At 40.7% G+C, this 22,298-nt stretch overlaps 1 protein-coding gene across 6 annotated transcripts in view; it reads right to left on the reverse strand.

Annotated features, from left to right (window-relative positions):
• Positions 1 to 5,304: 5,304 nt before the first annotated feature.
• HNRNPF (heterogeneous nuclear ribonucleoprotein F) overlaps positions 5,305 to 22,298 on the reverse strand; it is an 18,407-nt gene continuing 1,413 nt past the window's right edge. For 2 of the 6 annotated variants that reach the window (XM_077780140.1, XM_077780150.1), the window contains 2 exons: positions 10,407 to 10,473; positions 5,305 to 7,222 (listed from right to left, as the gene is read on the reverse strand). In XM_077780140.1, coding sequence (XP_077636266.1) covers positions 5,927 to 7,171 — 1,245 coding nt within the window. In that variant the 5' untranslated portion in view covers positions 7,172 to 7,222; positions 10,407 to 10,473 and the 3' untranslated portion in view covers positions 5,305 to 5,926. Of the gene's footprint in view, positions 7,223 to 10,406; positions 10,474 to 12,268; positions 12,403 to 22,298 lie in introns of all 6 variants that reach the window. The other 4 variants (XM_077780158.1, XM_077780172.1, XM_077780134.1 and 1 more) reach the window with 3 other exon arrangements.

The following is a 22,298-nucleotide window of genomic DNA, read 5'->3' on the forward strand; positions in this document are numbered from 1 at the left end:
TTATGTACACAATATCTGAACCCAATCAAAAATATCCAGGCATAAAAGACAAATGACACCAGACAACACAAACACAGAAAAAGAAGATGCATTTCAAGGAAAGAGATGGTAGATGGGGAGTCTCAGAAAATAGCAGAATGGATGCATTGTGGGCTAAGCTGTGTACTTCAAAAAGGTATGTTCAAGTTTTAACCCCCCAGTACCTGAGACTAGGACCTTCTTTTGAAATACGGTTTCTGCAGATATCATTTTAAGATGGGGTCATACTTGATTAGGGTGGGCCCAAATTCAATGACTGATGTCCTTAAAAGAAGAAAATTTGGACACAGGTAGAAGGCTATGTGACAAGAGAGGCATGGATGGGAATGATGCAGCTGCACACCAAGGAACGCCAAGTTTGGTGGCAACCATGAAAACTAGAAAGGCATGGAAGGATTCTTCTTTGCAACTTCCGAGGGAGCATGGCCTTGCCAACACTTTGATTTTAACTTCTCATCTCCAAAACTATGAACAAATTAAATTTTTTGCATTATGTAAAAACAAAATCAAATGAAAATTTCAGAACTAAAAAGTTTTTTGTTTTTTTTTAAGTTTATTTACTTATGATGTCTACACCCAACACAGGGCTTGAACTCACAATCCTGGGACTCACAATCCTGGGATCAAGAGTGGCACACTCCACCAACTAAGCCAGTCAGGTGCTCCAGAAATAAAAGTTCTTAACTGATAACTGAAGCTTAACAAGTTAGGCTTAGCTGCAGAGAATGAGTGAATTGGGAGATCGATAATAAGGAATATCAAGATAATGTAAGGAGAGAGATGCATTAAATAATTTAAAATTCAACATTTACAAATGACTTAAAAAATGCACATATACTAAACCTGAAATAAATGGAAATTCTCCTAAATTTAAAATTTTAAATGTTTATTCATTTTTGAGAGAGAGCACGAGTGGGGGAGCAGAGAGAGAGAGAGGGAGGCACAGAATCTGAAGCAGGCTCCAGGCTCTGAGCTGTCAGCACAGAGCCCGATGCGGGGCTTGAACCCATGAACTGTGAGATCATGACCCTGAGCTGAAGTCAGACACTTAAGCAACTGGGGCCATCCAGGTGCCCCAAATTCTCTTATTTTAATAAAGGGTATGAGACCAAAAACCAATCAGTATTTTAAGTTTTTTTTAAAGTAATCTTTACACCCAGGGTGGGACTTGAATTTATAAACCCAAGATCAAGAGTCAAATGCTCCACTGACTGAGCCAGCCTGGTGCCCTGCCAATCAGTGTTTTAAGGGAGAAATAACAAAAGCTTTCTCTCTGAAACTGGGAATAAGGTAAGGATGTCCTCTGACCCCAACTTTGTTCAGCATCATGTTTCTAATGATAAAAAACAAACTTTGATCTAAGAGCAGACCACAAGGCAGGAAAAGAATAAAGTACATAGGGATTAGGGGGGAAAAAAATCAATAAAACTATCATTGTTTGCAAACAGCATGATTTTTTATGTAGAAATTCTACCTTTAAATTAGCATTGGTAAGTGAATTTAGTGAACTCAGCAAGGCCACAATCAATATAAAAATCCATAGTATTTTGGGGGGCAACTGAGCATCCAACATTTGATCGTGGGGTTGTGAATTCAAAGTCCACATAGGTGTAGAGTTTACTTTAAAAAAATTTTTTTAAATCCTAAATTCCAACAACAAACACTAAGCAAATCAAATCAGAGATACCATGTAAAATATAATAAAATACTGGAAGCAAATCTAATGAAATATGTGCAAGAAATTTTACACAAAAACTAAACAAAACTGAGATGCCTTAAAAGAGCCTTATGACTTGATACCTCTGCCAACACCAGAGTATGGGTGGTGTTAGTGCAGTGTTGCTCGGTAGCTCCAGGAGCTGCATTTTGAATAGTGAAATAGCTCTGTGAATCAGGGGCATGGCCTTGATTCCTGACACTCAGGGTTTGAGCTGAGACTTGTCAAGAGACACCACACAAAACCATTTATGAACACAGATACTTGATTATGGGGCCTACTCTGTCCTCTGTGGCAGATGGTGGGGTAGCTTGCAGAACCCCTGGTCACCTATTGATCGGGTAGGAGCAGTTATTTTCATGTGTAAAATAAATCCAAAATCCAAAATGTCTTACCAAAAATTACACCTCTTAGCGATAAAGGGTCTTGACCTTTACTTCAGAGGAAATATTCCAGATGTGCCCAAGGCCAAGTTAGCACACATTTCCTGTAAAGCCTCAGATTGCACATACAGGAGGCTTTGTGGGCTACATGGTCTCTCATGAAAGCATCCACCTCTCTGCCAATGTAGTACAAGAGCAGCCACAGACAAACACATGGACATGGCTGTGTGCCAAAGAACTGGCAGCAGGCCAGATGTGGCCCCAGGACTCTAGCTTTGCCCATCCTTGCCCAAGACTATCAGACTTTAACATAGTGGAGCATGGCAAGATGATCAATGTCTCCTCAGACTACTAGAACACAGCAGGAAGAGTTACCACAGCCCTGTAGAAGACACAGAATGTGTTCTAATGTAATGAGAAGTTAAAATTTTTAATCTCCTCCTCAATGCTGATTGAAGAGAATGTATTCATTAGGTCAGGAGTTCTCAAGTGCTGGAGGCTTCATGTATACAGGCAAGGGCACCACATTTTAAGCACGGAGTTATACTGCGATAACTCCTTGATTAATTCCCTGGTCATCTGCCATCCTCTACGAGAATGCATCTGTTTGGTGAAACCAGACAAGCAAATTAAAAGGGCATTTTCTTGCCTTTTTAGTCTATGAGCATGGTCCAAACCTCAGACGTGGTATTTCTCCGTATTCATGGTCTTGGATGGGGAACACCATTTGAGAGGTTCCGCTTGGCCTTTCATACCATTATGGCTCTTAATTCACAAGCCAGGGATCCGGGGTGGGGGGCTGCCAACTGCCTAGTGTACCCCTTTGTACTAATTCACTCGGAGATAACTGGAGCGATCTGCAAACTTGTTTGGCCTACAGTGAGATGAACTTGGCCTGCAAATCCATTTGTCCACCTGGCCTTCTCATGCTCCCACTCTAACAAAGATGATCCTGATTTTCAATTAGCTTTCTGCTCATATAGCCAAAGAGGAGGAATAGCTAGCTGGGAGCAGAAAGTTGACAGACCTTAGAGCTGTGCCTGTGTGTGGCCCGTCCATACAGGAGTCTTAGTCTTCACCACAGATCTGGCCAGGTGAAGCCCCTTACTGCCTTTTGGGCTTTACTGTCCATTAAGGCAATCATGCTTACCTCACATGTGATGGAATCCCTTACCCTATTTTCTTGTACTTCCAACCATGGCTGAATCTCCATTTAGCTTGAAAAGCTGGTTCACTTCCTTAGCACATTCCCTTACCCTTATTAACTTAGAAGTGCCCTTAGGCCCTTCCACAGAACTTTTTAAAAATTAAGTAATCACTATGAAGTGATTGAAGTCACAACCCCGAGATCAAGACTTGCAATGCTCTTTCAGCTGGGCCTGCCAGGACCCCTTCCACAGCACATTTTTAGCTGGTTTTTCCTGGCTGCATATACTAACCGCTAACATGCCCACCTGAATCTGATGACCCCTTTCTCAACACCCAGCATCCCTTCCTCCCATAGGTTGCCTTCTTGAAGCTTCAAGAGTTGACTCGAAGCTTCAAGAGTTGACTCCAGCAGATTGTTAGGATGGACGCCAAGCATTTTACTCAAAATTGAAATCCTGAGTCACAGGGGATGCTGGTTATCATTTTACACTCAACCTACTGGTCTAGCATCCTCCAGATCCCCTCCTGGCCACACATATGAATCAGGCCCTGGCTTCTTGGTAGCATGTGCTTTTCCTCCTGCAGTGGGGCCTCCCTTCTGTGTCATGCTATATCCTAATACTAGTTCTTTGGAATAAAAACAAAATCTCCTTGAAGGCGCTAAATAGCAAATATTTTAGGTTTTGCAGGCTGAGGCATATTTTTCAGTCTAATAAGAATGGAATTCATTTGGAGATTTTTAATTGGGATTCCCTGACATGAAGTCATCTGTAAAAACCATCTTTAGGTCATGAACCATGTAAAAACAGGTAGCAGGCTGGATTTGACTGGCAGTCTGCCAATCTGCTCTGGAAACAGTACTTGAGTTGTTTGATGAAGATGACCTCTTCTATAAATCACCTACCACAGGTGAGGCCTCCAGATAGTTTTACTTACAGGAGGGAGCCACTGCTACTGGCCCAGCAATTTCAGATAATATAGCACATTCTTCCAGAAAACCCATCCCAGGTTCTTGGGAGCCCACTCCTTATCTGGACCCTAAACCCTAGCAAGAGAGATTTATATGGGGCAATATACTTCTTAAAACCACTGCCCACTCAAATCTTGGTCTTTCATGGAATCTTGTCATTGCAGGTTTAAACTCCCAGGTGCTCTACCTGCTTTCTGGGTCTTTTTTACAACCCAGAGGGACCTGCATTCCTATGGTGGACCATTGCTGGAGGCTTGGGAGCATGGTAGACCCATGGGATGGGTAGAGACCCTGTGAACATGGCTCACACCAGGTGCATGAACTCTGCCTCCCCAGAATCTCAGGTTACCTAGTCCTCAGAGTGGATTTTCCTAGTTCAGCCTGCATCCCGGCGCCTCTGGCAATTCCTGGGCACTGCCCATCTGAATCTGCAGAACACCCGCTGGAAGAATGACAGGTAGGGTGGACCTGTGAAGCCTAAGAGGCCAAGGTAAAATTCCATAGTCTACGTAAATGCTTATAAGCTGTGAGGAGCTGCCCAGAATTTGGACACAGGTCTGTCCCAAGCTCATTATGTGAAGTCCACAATAACCTGTACCTGCTCATCTGGGAATGTTTTGAGCTAGTATGAAAAAAAATTAGCATTTTATATTTAAAAAACGAACAAATGGTGGTTAGTGACTGCCAATGTAAGGCACCCAAAATGAAGGACCTCTAGCTAGAAGAGATGAACAGGACTCCATTAAAATAAGGGAAGAGCAGGACATTACAAATGGCTAAGAACAGCACTCTAGTCTCATGGGAGGCTGGGACTGTGTGCTTCTATTTTAATACTCTTGGAGATTTGTATTCAGTCACCATTTCTGCCACTCATTTAATATTTTAAAAATCAAACTTTTAATTTAGCCTTGGCATAGGAATAGAGAAATCTTATATTTCATGTGCTAAATTATTTTGAAATTCACACTGAAATACAGCAGTATTAAAACAAGTTCTCTTAAACCACCCATTTTGCTACTTTTTGGTGAGTATATAGTCGGTGCCAGTCATTGTGGAAAAATCTTTATTTTAAGAAAAAAATTTAGTTAACAAAAAAATTTAACAAGTTTCACTTAGCAAAATACACCCAAAAGGAAATCACAGTACAAAGAAAAGTTTTAAGTCAAGGCCTCACCAATTCCTACAGTATTAGTAATGTGTCTCAATTTTCAAAACTAACTTATTTTTAAAAGCTTAAACTTAACCTAAAAGATTTTAAATGAAAATAAACTAGAATGAACAAACATGAGAAATGTTCCTTTTTGAATTAGGGATCTAGCACCTTGAGTTTTCCAAAAAAGTACGTCTCCCCAATGTGTTCACGGTGATGTGGTGTAAAAGATCCATTTAATGTACTCAAAACTACTTTAACTCAGATAACATCACTCTGAAGTATACTACCAAAATGTTAATTGAGAAAAGCTGAAAATAGTTTTAGTTTACTCAATATCACATGCTAGAAGAAAGTTTGCATGAGAAAACACTGAAGAGGTAATTTTTTAATCCAGATTTCACAAACTCATGGTGCAAAATGGGTCCCACATCTTTCTCTAGAGTAGTAACTGCTTTTCACTGCTTGTTGGCTGCCTGTGAAAATTTGATTGCAATAACTCAAATGCTCCTACAAAACTAGTCATACCCACCCATGCTGTTCTGGCCTCCATAGCCAGCCCCATAACAGCCACTCACAGACTGGCTCTCGAGGCCACTGTAAGTGGACTGGGCCGACACCCCCATGCCTTGCATCATCTGGCTGCTATATGCCCCATTGCTGGCCCCAGTTGTGGAATTCAGGAAAAGTTCTATGTATCTGTGTTGCATGTTGGCCCGGTCTTTGGACATTGCTGCCACAGCTTCTTCGTGAGTGGCAAACTCAACATCGGCTTCGCCCGTCACTCTTCCATCAGGGCCAATCTCAATATGGACTCTCACAGGGTTGAGTGGAGAGAAGAAGTTGTAAATGTCGTTCTCTGTGGCTTTGTATGGCAGCCCTCTCATGTGAACACAGTGTCCAGTGGTACTCTGGACAGTGAACTCGCCGTCTCCGTATCTGTGGTCATACATGCCTGAGAGACAATAACTGAGGTCTCTCCCAAACAGATCAGTGGTGAAGCCGTAGCCATCGCTGAGGCCGCTGTACTCCTCATAGCCCCCATAGCCTGCACTATAAGCACCAGACCTCATCCTCTCCAGGCCTGCTTGCTTGACAATGCCAATATACCTTCTGGCTGTGCCAGGGCGGTCATAGGGCCCTGGCCGCTGTACAGACATGAACTTCAGAGGGGGATCCGAGTATGACCTAACTTCTTCCTGACTGCTCTTAAACACTTCAATATACCTGTGCCCTATTCTCTCCTTGTGCTTCCCTAGGGCCTTCTCAGCTAACTCCTGTGAGGCAAACTGCACAAAGGCTTCCCCTGTAATCTTGCCCTCGGGGTCCACAGGCAATGTGATCCCGTTTGGCACAATTTCCAACCCTGAGAAGAACTGAACAATTTCTTCCTTGGTGCATCCAAATGGGAGTCCTCGGAGCCGCACGAAGCCATCATTGGCGGTGTCGGCACTGTTTGGACCACTGTGCTTCAACACCCAATCCATCTCGGTTCTGTGGGACTTGAACACCTCAATGTACCGGTGTCCCATGCTTTCCCTGTCTTTTTTAAGGGCCATTTTTACATCATCTTCTGATTCAAGTTCAACAAAAGCCTCACCACTCTGCCTGCCTTCTCTAGTGTAGATGAAATGAACGCCTGCAGCCCCATCATGTATTGTGCAGTCAGAAAGGAAATTCTGCACATCCTCAACAGAGCAGGACCAGGGCAGGCCACGGAGCTTGACCACAAAGCCTTCACCTCCCTCGGGGCCCAGCATCATGGACACTTGAGAGGACAGACGTCAAACAAGCTTGGGTGCAGCTTTTTGTGGCTGAAAAGAAAGCAAAAACTACTTTACATAATTTTTCATTTATTATGTACAAGAATATGCAGTAAATGTTTTGATTTTACAGACAAAAAAGATTAAATATGTTAAGAAAATATACCAAATACATTTGAGCTGAGTCAATCCCAGATCGCCCCCCAAATGTACATATTACTCAGACTGAAAAAGAATAAATTAGGAGACTTAAAAAAAATAAAATAGGTTTGTCACTATCAGTTCTATTGGTCAATTATTTTAAGTTCTAGAAGAGAAGACAAAAGAATGAAGTCAGTCAATATTTAGAAATAGAGAACTTTTCAGAACTGGAGGAACACAGGAAATTACACTGGTAGAGTATAAGTCAAGAGGATCGGTGTACCCTGGTGCCATGATTCATAGAGGAATTAATACTGGTTAGGTTAGACCAAGAGCATTTTCTTGTTATTAGAGAAAAAGCAGAGCAAGTAACATATGAAAGGTCCAACTGCACTAGTATAAGGGAAAAACAATTACTGACAAACTACTACTGAGGCATTTTTATAATTTATAATTTAAATATTTGACAAAATCACTCTATGCAGCACTCACTTCTAAAATTGCCAATGTGCAAAAGGATGATTTTGTAATGATTCAGTCCTTCCCCCTACAACAAAGGGAACTCATATGCTTTCTTTTATTGTACGTGCCCAGTGAAACAGCCCAGGAAGATTAAGGATCTGTTTCACGATTGTACTGAGTGGCTTAGCAGCACACATTTTGGACCAGACAGTCCCCTGTTGTGGGGAACAGGCCTGTGCACCGCAGCATGTCAGGCAGCATCACTGGCCTCTAGCCACTAGCTGCCAGAAGCACCTCCCTCTCCAGTTGTGACAACCCCAAATCTATCTCCCAACATTCCCAAATGTTCCCTGGGGGTAAAGGGGCTCCCAGGTGGGAATGACTACTGTAGAATCAGGGTCACCAACTTTAAAACGGGCCCCTGATACTGCCTACAGTTCTACCACACCCCCAACTCTCCCACGGCCCTGAGTAATCTCTGGCAAACTCCCCTAATCTTCTCATCTTTGGGTGATCATCTAGTTCCAAAAATTTATAGGGAAGAAGTTGCTTCTCCCATTAGCTGACATTAGCAGGATCACAATCCTGCTCTGGTCCCAAATCCATTCACCCTCGAGAAATTCTTTATCTTCAGTCTTCACTGAACACAACCTCCTTAGTAATGTGTACGCCCATAATGCCATAATCTACCTTCCTTGACCCCAACTTTCCCTCCAGCTACTTGCTGACCCTCTCAGTAAAAATCTCCTCAGAAGGCAGGCCTCCACTGTCCCCTCTACTGCTCACCATAAAAAGGGCAAAACCTTTCACTCCACTGGGAAGAAAAGAGAATTCTCTTATCTTCATTTTACTTGTTCCCACAGCAGGATTTAAGCACTCCCTTCAAAAATCCTTTCTCCCTTTGGCTCTTATAATGTAACCATCTCCTGGTTTTAGATAGGTTCTCCCAGCTTCTTCCTGTGAGTCCTTCTTCAACATTCAAATGCAGGGAATCACTGGACTTGGGAGTCCTTTTCTAGGCAGCCTCACAGGAGCCTGGTCAACTAGTTCTGGGCCAAAGACACCCAAGTCCCCAGCCTTAGGCTTCCTGAGACCCAGACAGGTGCAAAACTCCCATCCACAGCTTCTATACACCACAAATGAAAGCAGCATTTTCCTCTGACACTCTTTTACAATGCTCTGGCTGCAGGTATAAAAAGCCTTACCTGTCATCCCAAGGTTCTAGAAAGAAAATGGAGTAAGCCTTGGACAACTTCACCCAATGAATTCATTCTCTCTCTGGAATGATCCCATTCACCACCCTAACCCACATTCCCAAATCCTATTCAGGAACTCTTGCATTCAACAAATAATAAAAGTTTCTCACAATTCTATACTCAGTCCCTAGCCATTCAAGGCACAGTAAGAGCTCAGTAACTCCTTCAACTGTCAAACTTTCTTTCTGCATTGCTATAGTATCCCTTTCTACTTCCTCATTTCTAAATTCCAGTACCAACAACCCATGCCAGGATACTCTTACCTGGTTCTTCTTCTCTAAGTGTAATGGCTAGCTCTTACTGCAACCCAATCAGCAGCTCAAGTGTTCTCCTAAAACTGACTTTATGTCATTCTCCTGTTCTAAGTTCTCAGTGGCTTCCCACTGGCATTGGAGCACAAACCACAGTATTAAGGGGATGCTCAGACCTTGCAACTCTGGCCTCCAACACAATTATCTAGTTTACAGAACTCCTATTAAAATAACAAAAAAACAAAAAACCCTCCTTTATCCATTTTCTTATGCCTGGAATGTGCCAGGCTTTCTGCTCCCTTGCATTTCACACACATGATAATTATCTCTCCAAATACACTCCACCCAACCTTCTGTCTAGTTAAATCCTACTAATCCTTAAAGTCTCAGCTTGAACATATTACCTTTCCACAAGATCTTCCCCTTTGAATTAAGTCTTATGGTTCTACAAATGTGTCTTCAAAACTGCTTGAAAAGCCTACCAGGGACAGACTGTGTCTGTTCCATTGGTCACTGTGGCCCCACCCCCAGCACAGCAGGCCCAAGATTAGCAAGAGATTAACTGATGGCCATGTGAGGTCAACACCTCCCTCTACAATATGGTAGTCTAGGCTGAAAGACATGCAGGAAGCATAAGAGAACACAAACATTTCATAAGAATTACTTAAAATACCTAACACTGTACAGATAAATGCTTTGCTTCAGAAAATAAAGTTTCAAAAGCAAAGTGAATTCTCTGAAAAGTACATTCTTTTCTCAAACACATGTCTACAAATATTCAATACAAATTAATTTATGCTCTGGAATTATTTTTCTCTTCCACTTCTCACAAGAAGTCCTAGGATTTGTAATTCCTTATTCTTCTTTCAACAAAACTCAAACCTAATTTTAGATGCAAACATAACTCAATATCTTCACTTTGCCCTCAGCATCTTCTACATTTGGATTCCTTGTGGAGTTCCACAGTAGTCAGGACATTAACTAAAACTCAGTAGAAGAATGCTATGGATTTCTGCTCAATCTTAAATTTAAAGCTAAAAACAAAACTTTCATTTCACAGTAAGAAAATCTCCTGCTTAAATATACGAAACGTAAACAGAAATTACTTTTTTTTAAAGCGCTCACCTTAAAGAACAACCCGGGGGGGGGATGCCCACAGTCTGGAGACACTCCTGGTAGGTAACGAATTGTCCTAAAAAAGAGTGATATGGCCGTCTGCCTCAGTGCTCCAGCACTCACCAGAACAACCAGGGATGGTGGTGCTGGGGCTGGGATGGGTTCCAGTTCCCTTTCTCCAAGGAAGGGCAGGTTGAGACTGCTGCAGTTCCTTTATAGCCAGAAGTTTCCATAATTAAAGCACACACCCAGGACAGCCCCCACAGCATTTAAAAGGTTTACCTTTTCATAGGGTAATACAGAGGATAACGGCAAGGAAACACCTCACTAGCCTTGAAGAAACTTAGAAAACTCTTAAGCTCTGAGAAAATCTAAATACCGAGGGTGGGAGGGGCTTCTTCAGGGAGGGAATGGAGTAAGGCCTGAACAGTCCCTGGTAGGGACCTCAGCGGCAAGAGGTGAGAGACTCCAGATGCAGCCAGACCTTTTCTGGGATGAGCTCCATAGTCAGCTTGCTAGAAACCGTTCAACGGAACTTACAATTTACAAGAATCCTTGGGGGGTCAGGGTGGAGGCATTCAAGTCTTTCCTTCCCAGTTTTATTTGGTAACTTCATTTCTTGTGACCTGTATTTGCTCTAACATTGATATTTTATTTAACTGACAAGAATATAAGATGTTAAATTACGCTTTTCAGTTAAAAAAAAAAAAACAAAAACCAAACATCATCCCTACCACTGTCCACCCACAGCCAAGTGATGAAGGTGTTCCAAAGGACCAGGATATATGAAGTCCAAGGAGTACATGGAGGACTAAACTACATTCTTAGTTTGGAAAAGTCCAGTTAATTTCACTGAGAGCAACTGTGTTAAACGTAAATTTGTCTTAAGAGTCTCCTGTGATTATTACATAAGATACTATCCTGGTACTGTTGGGGGAACCCTGTATAAAAAGCAAAGAATTAACAGTTTAAGAAGTAATTAATTTCAAACTCTCTGGAAGATGGTTTTCAAAAACCTTCAATCGTCCCTCCCTCTTGCCACCAGAAAAGAGTGGAATCTGAAAGGTAGAACCCAGGCATCTTAAATGACCTGATTCCCTTCTTTTATGGTTTACTCCAGCTCCTGGCTCCTTCCAGTGTGTTCTGCAGACCAACATCTTGGGGACCAGACCCTCCTTGGATATGCGCGTGCAGGGGCGGCCAGACACACTAAGGCCAATTTTCACAAGACTAAAATGGGCGTGCATGACTGTGAACACACACGTTGAAGCATACAGAGCACAAATCTCACAAGTACCACGTTATTATCACTGGAGTGTGAAAAAAAAAATACTGCTCTTCGGTCCCGCAACTGGAGATTCTAATTATCTGTACTGTACAGGAAGTTGTTAAAATGTGAGATTCTAAAACAACGCATATGATGGGATACGACAAAATTCTGCATTTCTAACAGACTCCTAGGGCTCCTGGGAGGCTCTCCAGAATGTGCTCTCTCCTTCACTCTACTGGTTAGACGGGATTTAGTTCGGATTCAGGTAGATCCAATCAAGATAAACAGGGCGCGCCTCCGAGTGCCATGACTGATTAGGTTTATCTACGGAGTACACAGGGTGGCTTAAACCCCCATCTTGTTCAGGAAAGGGTATTCAGTAGGACCTTGGCTTTACCCCCTTTTAGGTCTGTGTTGCAGTAGGACCTAGGGATCAATTTCGCCTTTATTTGTAAATAAATATTAACCTGCAGCCGGTTGCACGCAAGAGCAAGGTTGTCCTAGGTGTCTTAATTCCTCAGAAAGTTCTACTCTTAAACTACCGTGAGAAAGAGACGCTGCCTCAGGATTACGCAATTAACATTTTTGCTCTAAGACTTACCGCTTAAGGGAGCAGAACTGATTTCTATTTTCAAACAAGCGCAGTTTACAGCCAAAGGACCCCTGATTCCACCCGACGCTTAAAAACGCAGAAGGCTCCGGTAAAGTCCAGGTGCGTCTCCTTTTGTTATTAACCTGAAATTGAAACTGCGCTCTTAAGCTCGCAGCCGCGGGCCGCCAGGGGCGCGAATGAGCGATTTCGGCGGGAAGCACAGCGGCGCTCACAGGCGCTGAGCTCCTGGGGCGGGGTAAGCGGAGGAGGGNGCTCAGCTCAGCCCCACAGGAAGGCCGGACCCCAAAGCGCCCCGTCGCGGGGCCTGGGCGGGATCTGCGGGAGCTTCCGGGGCGGGGACGGGGCGAGCGGAGGGGGGGGGGAGGAGGAGGGAGGAAGGAGGAGGGGGCAGAGAGGCTTCTGGGNGTCCGGGAGGCAGAGGCCGCGTGACTGAGGGCGGCGGGCCGGACGTGGGTCACGGGGTGTAAAGGAGGAAGTGCCACCGACGGGCCCGCCAAGATGTCACCAATGGAAACGCGTCCTGCAGGTGCGGCCCGCGCGGTCGGCCCAGGCAGGAAGTGGGAGGAAGGAGGGAAGAAAAGCAACTAGGAAGACGGTTCCGAGTGAGTTTTCAGGAAAGGTGCCAAGATGGGGAAAAGTCCATCTCGTACCAGCACACGAGAGGGGTAGTTCCACACGATTTAGGTTTAAGGAGAAACCGTAGACTCAAAAAAAAAAAAAAGAGGGAAAATACACCAAACCTCTTTAAGAGAATTTAGAAAAGAAACTAATGGACAAAAGGGAGAGGCTCTTTCTATATACGGTCTTGTTTTATATATATGGCCATGGGCTCCTATAAATATTTTCCATCAATCTGAAAGATGAATTTTAAAACTCGATTTTTTAATACCCGAAAAAGAATTACATTTCATGAACCACTGAATCGGAATTCAAACGATCTTGAAAATAATTACTAAAGCAACTGCAGTGTGAACAGTGACTGATTTCAAAGAATTTAAAAATTTTAGTTGTAATTATGGTGCTGTAATTTTATTTTTGGAGTCATTACTTAGACATGTATTTGATGTCTAAAATCTGTTTCTAAATCTGAGTGGGATTACAGATGAAAACAGGGTCTATGACAGTAATTATTTAAACTAGGTGATGGGTACTGGAGTTTCATTATATTTTTGCCTATACTTTTCTGTTAAACACCTTTATTAATGAAATTACTTAATAAAAAACTATTAATCTATTTACTAGAAAAAGCTATGAAATTTAGGATTTATACAGAACCTACTAGAGGAGAGTATGCAAAGCCAGACTGGGGGAAATTCTGCAAGGACAAATGAGTTCAGTCTTTCATTAGAAAATAGCTCCAAGGAAAAAGACCAAGTGAACACCTAACTGAATAAAAGACTTTAAAAGAATTCATAACACACAGAAGCATATTTGAATTTTGAGTCAAATGATAAAAATTTAAGATTTTGACACTGACTAAATACTTTAAGGTATAAAGTATTATTATATTTACTTTTTATTGAATTGTAGTTATGTTTAAAAAAAAACTTGCAGAGATTCACTTGGAAGTATTGGGAGATGAAGTAATCTGCTGTAATTTGCTTAAAAATTAAGTGGGGGATGTAAAGAAAAACTGTCCTTGACTGGTTAATTGTTGAAGCTGGGTGTTAAGATTAAAAATTCAGCCATTCCATGGAAAGTGAGTCACAGATACTAAAAACTGAATTCAAGAGAAATAAAACAGTATTTTGAAGAATTAACCACAAAATTGTCCTGTTTTGGGAAAAAATAGTCTACAGAACTAAGGTACCTTGACTGCTTTGTTTTCACTTTAGTTTATTTTGAGCAGAGAGGGGCAGAGAAAGGGAGCCAGAGACAGAATCCCAAGCAGGCTCCTTATTGTCAGTGCTGAGCCTCAGCACACTGGCTTGAACTGACCTGAGTCAAGAGTTGGACCCTTAACGACTGAGTCACCCAGGCACCCCTTAATTTCACCTCTTAAAAACCTCTTCAAAATATATCCTGGGTAATCTCTATGACTGGTGTGCATTTTCTCACTTATTTGAATATATTTCTTGCAGTTAAGTAAGTTTTACACATGCCTTCTTGGCTTAACTGGTCGGTGACGCTGGGGAGGCGACTGTTAATAATTGACCAGCTATGATAGGGTTCCTGCCCAGTGAAGGAACAACAAGTATCGAAGACACAGGGGAGCATGCTGTGCCCAGACCAATGAAAGAGGAAAGCAGAGAAGATCTGAGACCAATGAAAAGAGGAAGATCCTCCACACAGCTTAGAAAGCCTGGTTTGGTATTTTGTACTTTAGTCTAAGGCCAATGAGAAGTCACTTAATTGTTTCAAAATGGAATGTGGTGTAATTTGAGTTTTTGCTTTTTAACAGAACAATCTAGCTGTTATCTAGAAAACTAATGGTGGGAACAGTTGCATAGGGATATGAGAAGCAATGACACGAGTTTGGGAAAAAATGGTGGTACCCTGCAATAAAAACATTGTGGTAGAAATGAAGCAATTGTGAAAGGATTTGAGTGATGTGCAGAAGATACAATTTGCCAAATTGGAGTCATTAACCAAGAAATATTGTGCACTTATTAAAAAAAAAAAGAAATATTGTGCACTTACAAAATGCAGGCACTGTGCTAGGTCCACAGAACAGTGACTAGGAAATCAATAAAGAAAGAAAGGTGTATGCTGACAAATTCTGAATGACCCAAAACTAGAAAATAGGGATTAATTTACACTGGGGATCTGAGGAAGTGACAAACAAACCAAAAATGCAAGTGGGGGAGAGAGGATGTGAAACTTTTTCCCCCTGGTAAATATGTAAGGTTTAAAAGTAGAATTTAGGGGCGCCTGGGTGTCTCAGTTAAGCGTCCGACTTCAGCTCAGGTCACGATCTCACCGTTTGTGAGTCTGAGTGGCCCACTGGGCTCTGTGCTGACAGCTCCAGAGCCTGGAACCTCCTTCAGAGTCTGTGTCTCCCCCTCCGTCTACCCCTCCCATGCTCATGCTCTGACTGTCTCTCAATAATAAAAACGTTAACAAAAAAAATTTAATTAATAAATGTACAACTTTTTGTTCCTTTGTACATAACCCTTATTCCTTCCTCAATGCTTGTTCAAATTTACTTTTTTAAATGCAGCACTCTACCAGGGTCTGGTTTTTGTGTTGGTTGCTTTGTGGCAAATCCTTTATTTTTTTAAGATTTTATATTTTTAGGGCACCTGACTGGGTGGCTCAGTCGGTTAGTTGAGCGTCCAACTTCAGCCTGGGTCATGATCTCACGGTTTTTGAGTTCGAGTCCCACACTGGGCTCAGATCCTCTGACCCCCCCCTCTCTCTGCCCCTCCCCTGCTCTCTCACAAAAATAAAACATTAAAAAAAAGATTTTATATTTTTAAGTAATCTCTATATAGTAGTAGAATTTCTAGAGATTCGAACTTACAACCCAGAGATCAAGAGTCCCATGCTCTACCAACTAAGCAAGCCAGGAGCCCCATTGCAAATCCTTTTAATCTTAATATTCAGCTCTTATTAATTTCAAAAAAGACATTTTTTGGTATTATTTCTGCTGCTTATGTTGGTTTTCCACTTGAACAAAGATGGATCTGGGGAAAAAGCAATTCTTGCCAAAGGACAGTATATGAGCAGAGCCCAGACCCCTAATTTGTTATGGATAGTTTTCCTGTTCACTGGACATTACACTGGAAACCAAGTCTCTTCTAACCTAGCAATTTTATAAAGTCAGGGGCTCTTAAACATTTCTGGCTGTCAGACAGTCTCTTGAGAATATGACCTAGGTCAGAACCGCGGCTTCAAGAAAACACATCCCCACACAGTTGTACCAAAATTTTCAAGGGACTTGTGCTTCTGAAATGTAAGAATGCTTTAACTTTTTTTTTTCTTAACATTTATTTTTGAGAGACAGAGAAAGACAGACCCTGAGTGGGGTAGAGGCAGAGAGACAGAAGGGAGAAACAGAATCTGAAGTAGGCTCTAGTATCTGAGCACTCAGCAAAGAGCCCACATGCAGGGCCTGAACTCACAAACTGTGAGATCATGCATGACCTGAGCCAGTTGGATGCTTAGCCACCTGAGCCACCCAGGCACCCTGAAGTGAGAAATCTGACCCTATCCAAGTTCAATACATAAAGCTATCTCAGAGCTATAAAGAGAAGCTGTAGATGGATCATTAATTAACATTCCAAATGTTTATTACTATTACTATATTTTTATCCACCAAAGGGGATATAGATGATCTGTAAGAAAAAGGAAAGCTATTTTCCATTATTTTTTAACTATTAAGCCCTTTAGTTTATGTATGGTAGCTAAGTCTGCGGTAATAATATACTGTTACCCCCAGTGTTCATTTCACAAAATCTGTGTTAATTAAAAAAGCTAAAATCGTATAGTACAACGTTAGGTAAATTATAATGCCTATATTAAAGTAAGGGACAAATTTTTTATCCAACATAGAACAAGCAACTCTTGCTGTGACACTACTGACTGCATTCTACAGATGACTCAACAATCAAAATCCAATTTTACCACAGAGGGGAAAAAATATATCAGGCAAAGTTTTCCTAAAAAGAAACACTGCTATTTGACTTCCATTGCTAAAGATAAAATCTGTTCTCAAGTGAGGGATTCATCATCTCTATTAACTGGTAGTGCTTTCCCCACCCACAGTAGGAAATCCGATTCTAGCCTAAGAAATATAAAGAGGGGAAAGTGGGGAATCTGTTAAAATACAACTGCTAGGAAGACAGTCTCCGATCCACCTCCCCTTCCAACTCTCCTGTAGCTCTCTCCTCTTGAGTAAGCAGCCCCTGGATGGGTGACCATTTAGACCCAACATTCAGGAAGGCCTGTGGGCTACACCATAGTCTCCTAGAGCCATGGCTGCAGTACATGCCCACAGTCCCTTGAGCCTGGGGCTCTGTGGAGAGCGGACACTTGGTCAGGTCCCATGCAGCTGCCTGCCAGAGGACCAGAGCACACTGCCCTGGGAGAGCAGAGAACAGAACCAAGAGGAAAGGAATGGGACAATGCACACCATTGGCTCAAGCACCCAAAGAGAATGCCATGCGTTCAGACAACAGCTTAAAATAGCAGTTATCAGGGAATGAGAAGTGCTGAACAAAACCATCCATTTTTTAACAGAAAAAAATGAGCACTTCCAGATACTAAGTTACAGAATATAAAACTTTTTAGTACTAACAATCAAATTTTGAGTTTATAAAGTTAGTAACAAACTGAAAGGATAGCAGCCTAAAAAACAAGTGCAAGAAATATCTCAAAAAAGAGAAAAAAACAAAAGGAAAAAGATGAAATTTGGAGGACACATGATGTAACATGAGACAAAAGAAATAACATGTCAATAATAGGGATTCCAGAAGGAGAAAGACACAAATAGAAGAGAACAGATAAAGAATGGAAGATTTTCCTGGCTTAAGAGAAACGTGGTTGTGTGGTTCCCAACAGATATTTTTAAAAGACATAACCTAGGCATATGTTGCTAAAACTCCTAAATTTAAAGTATAGAAAAAACTGCTTGGTAAAAGAACAAATTGGGTACAAAGGATAAAAATATGATAGCTGTTAACCACATGTGCTTACTGAACATTTGAAATGTGACAAGTACAAATTGACATGTGCTGGAAGTATAAAACGTACACCGAATTGCAAAGATTAAAACAAGAGTATAACATCTCAATTTTAAAATATTGACATGTTGGAATATTTTAGATAATAGTTCATGAAAATACATATACTAAATTAAAATATTAAAATTTATCCCAACTTATTCTACAAGGCCAGTATCACCCTTCTTTATGGGCTAAAAATTTCATCATTAGAGTAGGCCATAATCCATTATCGCTGGTGTCCTTTTAAGAAGGGAAAATTTGGACACAAAGAAGATGAGGCAAGATACAAAGAGAGCCATCTAACAAACCAAGGAGAGAGGTCTGGAATATATCATTTCCTCATGGCCCTTTGAGGGAGCCAACCTTGCTGATGCGTTGATCTAGGACTTCTGACCTCCATAACTTCAAGACTACAAATTTCTGTTAAGACACCCAGTCTAGAGTATTTTGTTATGGCAGCTCTAACAAACTAAACACTCTGATACCAAAACCAAACAGACTTCACAGGAAGAGGTAACTACATACTAATATCTCTTAAGAGTAAAGGTGCAAAATTCCTCAACAAAATACTACAAACTGAATCTAGCAACATGTAAGAAAAGTTATATACACCATGCCAAAGTGGGATGTATCCCAAGAATGCTTAAGGGTGCTTCAATGTTAAATGTTCTTGAATTAGATAGTAGTGGTGGTTTTTTACAACGCTATGAATTTACTAAAAACCTCTCATTTGTACTAAGTGAGCTGTATGGTATGTAAATTAAAAATGAAACAAATTACATTTGTCATTCATGTTCTACTGGACAGCATAATTCTAACCAAATATTGTGTAAAGCAGAACAAAGACCCTAGGAGCTGTCATTAATGGATCATCTTTGCAATGCAGATAGACTAAGCAGGAAAGACTGTAACAGAAATTTGTAATATTCATACTAGGTGAGGATTTCTGTAAGAGGCCTACTGTCTGAGAAACTTAATAGGAATTGAGAATTTTCCATTCTAGTCTTTTTTTTTTTTTAACCCATTAATGATTATCACTTTTTGTACTGTTTAAGAGCTTTTTCTTAGCCCAACTCCATATGGATATTTTTAACTTCTGCTTTGTTGTCATCTGCATTTTTGTTTTGATCAACAATCAACCTGGAATTGATTTTCCATTTCCAAGAGTGTTAGAATTAGTTTACCAAGTTTCCACAGGTTAATTTTGCTCATGAGCTGAGATTAAAAAATTCCTGAAGAAATTATCAGCTAACCAAATCCAGCAATACCCAAAGCAATAATCATGACCAAGTTGGGTTTATTCTAGGAATGCAATTGTAGCTCATCATTTCAAAGTCAAGCCCTGCAATCTGTCACACTGACATTAATGAAGGTAAAATGAGTTAACTAAGGATTTTTCATGTTTTATGAGAAATGCTAAGAAAATATCCTACACAATAGAAGGAAAAAAATAGATGAATTCCACAAACCATGACCCCAAACCCAGAATACGGGAAAATACTGAAAAATTTAATTACATAAATACGAACAAACAAAACCTAAAACAAAAACCTCCAAATCTCTTATGAATAGCTAAAAAACACTAAGCTAAACAAAAATACCAGGCTAAAGTGGGAAAGATATTTGCAATTTTTTCCCAAAGCATTAATATCCCTAATATATAGAGCATCTAAAAAGAGATAGTTCAACTACCCAAAAAGGAAAATGGACTAGAGGTATAGTAGGCAGAAATGACCTTAAACATGAAAAGATACTCAACTTTACCATTTAAGATAAAATTTGAAATAACATTTAAAATATCTACCATATTGGCAAAAAATACAGAATTTTGAAAACACATTCCCTCGGCAAGGCTATAAATAAGCAGGCACTTTCAAATACCCTTTGTGGAAATATTAAATGGCTCCCCAAAAAGCAAAGACACCTGCAAAGGCTACTCATCGACTCCACTTCTAATAGGAAAAGGCTAGAAACAACCCAACTGCCTACCACTAGAAGTCCAGTTGAATAAACTTTGGCAGACCCACTTAAGAAAGGTATCAAAGACCACTGCGGTTCTGTCAGAGTCAGGAACTAATTTGAAGGGCTCCCAATGGCCAGAAAATTAGAATAATTGTGCACCAAATTATATGACTAAAAGCCACAGTGGATTAAAACACATCCTAATGATACCAGAAAAAGGGTCTTGGCACATGCTAGAAATTCAATAAATTATGTTAGATATTGATACATATAAATGAATCAAAAACTTAACATGCCATTTATAAAGTACAACTTACAGTAATCAAATGATTAACAAAGAAAATTTCCTCCCTATAAAAGTATTCCTGCTAATAAATGAGAAGGAATATTTAAAATATCACTGTTTTAGAAACATCAGCAAAACAAAGGGTCTAGGGAAAAGACCATCAATGGCTGCTAACTTCACTAAGGGGGAATGCCAAGAAGTGCCTCAGGGAGGAGTACACAGCCCCACCAGTGAAGTATTCTTTCCAAAAAGAAAATCTCAACAGAACCAGAACTACCGTTTTATAGGAAATGCAGAGGTCAGAGATTCAAACAGCACGAATGTAATCAGAAAAACAGAAAGCCTGAGGAAGGAACTCTGTGACACTCTACCCAATTCTTTAACAAAGAAAAGAATACCTCTAGATTGCACTACTAAGGTAGCTACTTGCCACACTTAAAATGTGGCTGGTACAACTGAGATGTGCTGTACGCACTGGATTCTGAAAAAATTTTAAATATAAATTAAAATTACATGGGCAAATATTTTTTATATTATTTTTTATATATTACATTAAACTAAATTATTAGAGTGAACTACACCGGTTTCATTTTTCTATTAAAAAATGTGAAATTACTTATGTGGCTTGTATTGTATTTCGTTGGACAGCACTGTTCTGGATTAAAACAGAATATTAAAACCAAATACAAGGTGTGACCTTGTCTAGATTCCAATTCAAGCCAGCTGTGAAAAAATATTATACAGTCAGGTACATTTTAACATGGGGTACTTGATGATCTCAAATAATTGTTTCTTCAGGTGTAATAATGGTATTGTAGTTTTTTTTTTAATGTAGAAATGTAAGCCGAACTATTTATGAAGAAAAGCCTTATTATGTCTGGAATTGTAAAATAAGACTGGTCTTAGGTGAGGCCTGATTCTCCCTCTGACCTTCCCAAGAGGCCTCTAGTTTTCCCCAAGAACAGCAATTCAGGGCAGTAAGTTGGGGGCAGGGTCCTTGACAGAGTAGGACTGTTTCTGTCACACAGATCTGAGCCCTAATTGCCAGCTGTATCCATTCCCCCCCCCCCCGGAAGGGACTTCATTTTCCCCTGGGCCTCCATTTTCTCATCTGTAACAGGGATAACAGCAAAAGCCCCCTTCCAAGACTCATGAGCATGTGACTTAAAAACATGATAAAGCTCCTAGCTCGGTGTCTAGACCCAGTAAGGGTCAATTAATGTGCTTCTACAAAAGTCTGGGAACCAGAGCTCAGATTGAGGAGGAGACTTCATCCCGTTTTTTGTAACCCCTCCAGGCACTTAGCCTGGATGGACACCATAGGTCTTCAGAGTCTCCTTCACAATTTTGGCCACATCTGACGACTAACCTATTTATTTAATCAACCCTTTCACTAAAATCAATTCGTATTTTTACTTGAATATTTTATGTTTAAAGGGAGCTTTGTAACAATGCTCTAAAGTGAAAAACAGTCACTTGTCAATTAAAAAAAAGCAATACCACAAAAAGAATGTTAAAATAGAAAAAAATAAGGAGACCATAATATACAATGAACCGAATCAATTTATAGAAATGCATAAGGCACCAGAAATGACTAAAGATAGACTCGCTTAAAGATTAGTAATTGGTAACATCAGAACAATCTCTCCCAACATTCATTAAAAGTAGAGATTTACTCACATATTTTAAAATGACGAATCTAAACACTGAAAATATCACAACACTTTTCACTGACATATCCTAATATTTTATCTAACCGGAGAACCCGAAGTATTTTCACTCACTAAAAATTCAGAAACATAATTAATTAACCATTAAAAACGTGACTAAAAGTAATAGGGAGAATTAGATTAAGATAGGTATTTTCGACGTTGTTTTGAATTGAAAAGAGTATTTATCTGCAGTCTTCAAACCTCTTCCAGCTCCACCAGGTTCCGGACACCTCGGCGCCCCCACCCCCCCAATCCGGCNCCAGGGGCAGGCATGAGCCCGGACGCCCCACAAATAGTTGTGAGTATTCGACAAGGAAACACGTTAGTTCATCCTAGGGCCTCCGGGGAAGGAAACTACTGAGAAAAAAGCGTCCCGCGGGCAGACGGCCCGG

The sequence above is a fragment of the Crocuta crocuta genome, unplaced genomic scaffold (assembly GCF_008692635.1).
Source record: "Crocuta crocuta isolate KB4526 unplaced genomic scaffold, BGI_CrCroc_1.0 scaffold170, whole genome shotgun sequence".
Taxonomy (NCBI): Eukaryota; Metazoa; Chordata; class Mammalia; order Carnivora; family Hyaenidae; genus Crocuta; species Crocuta crocuta.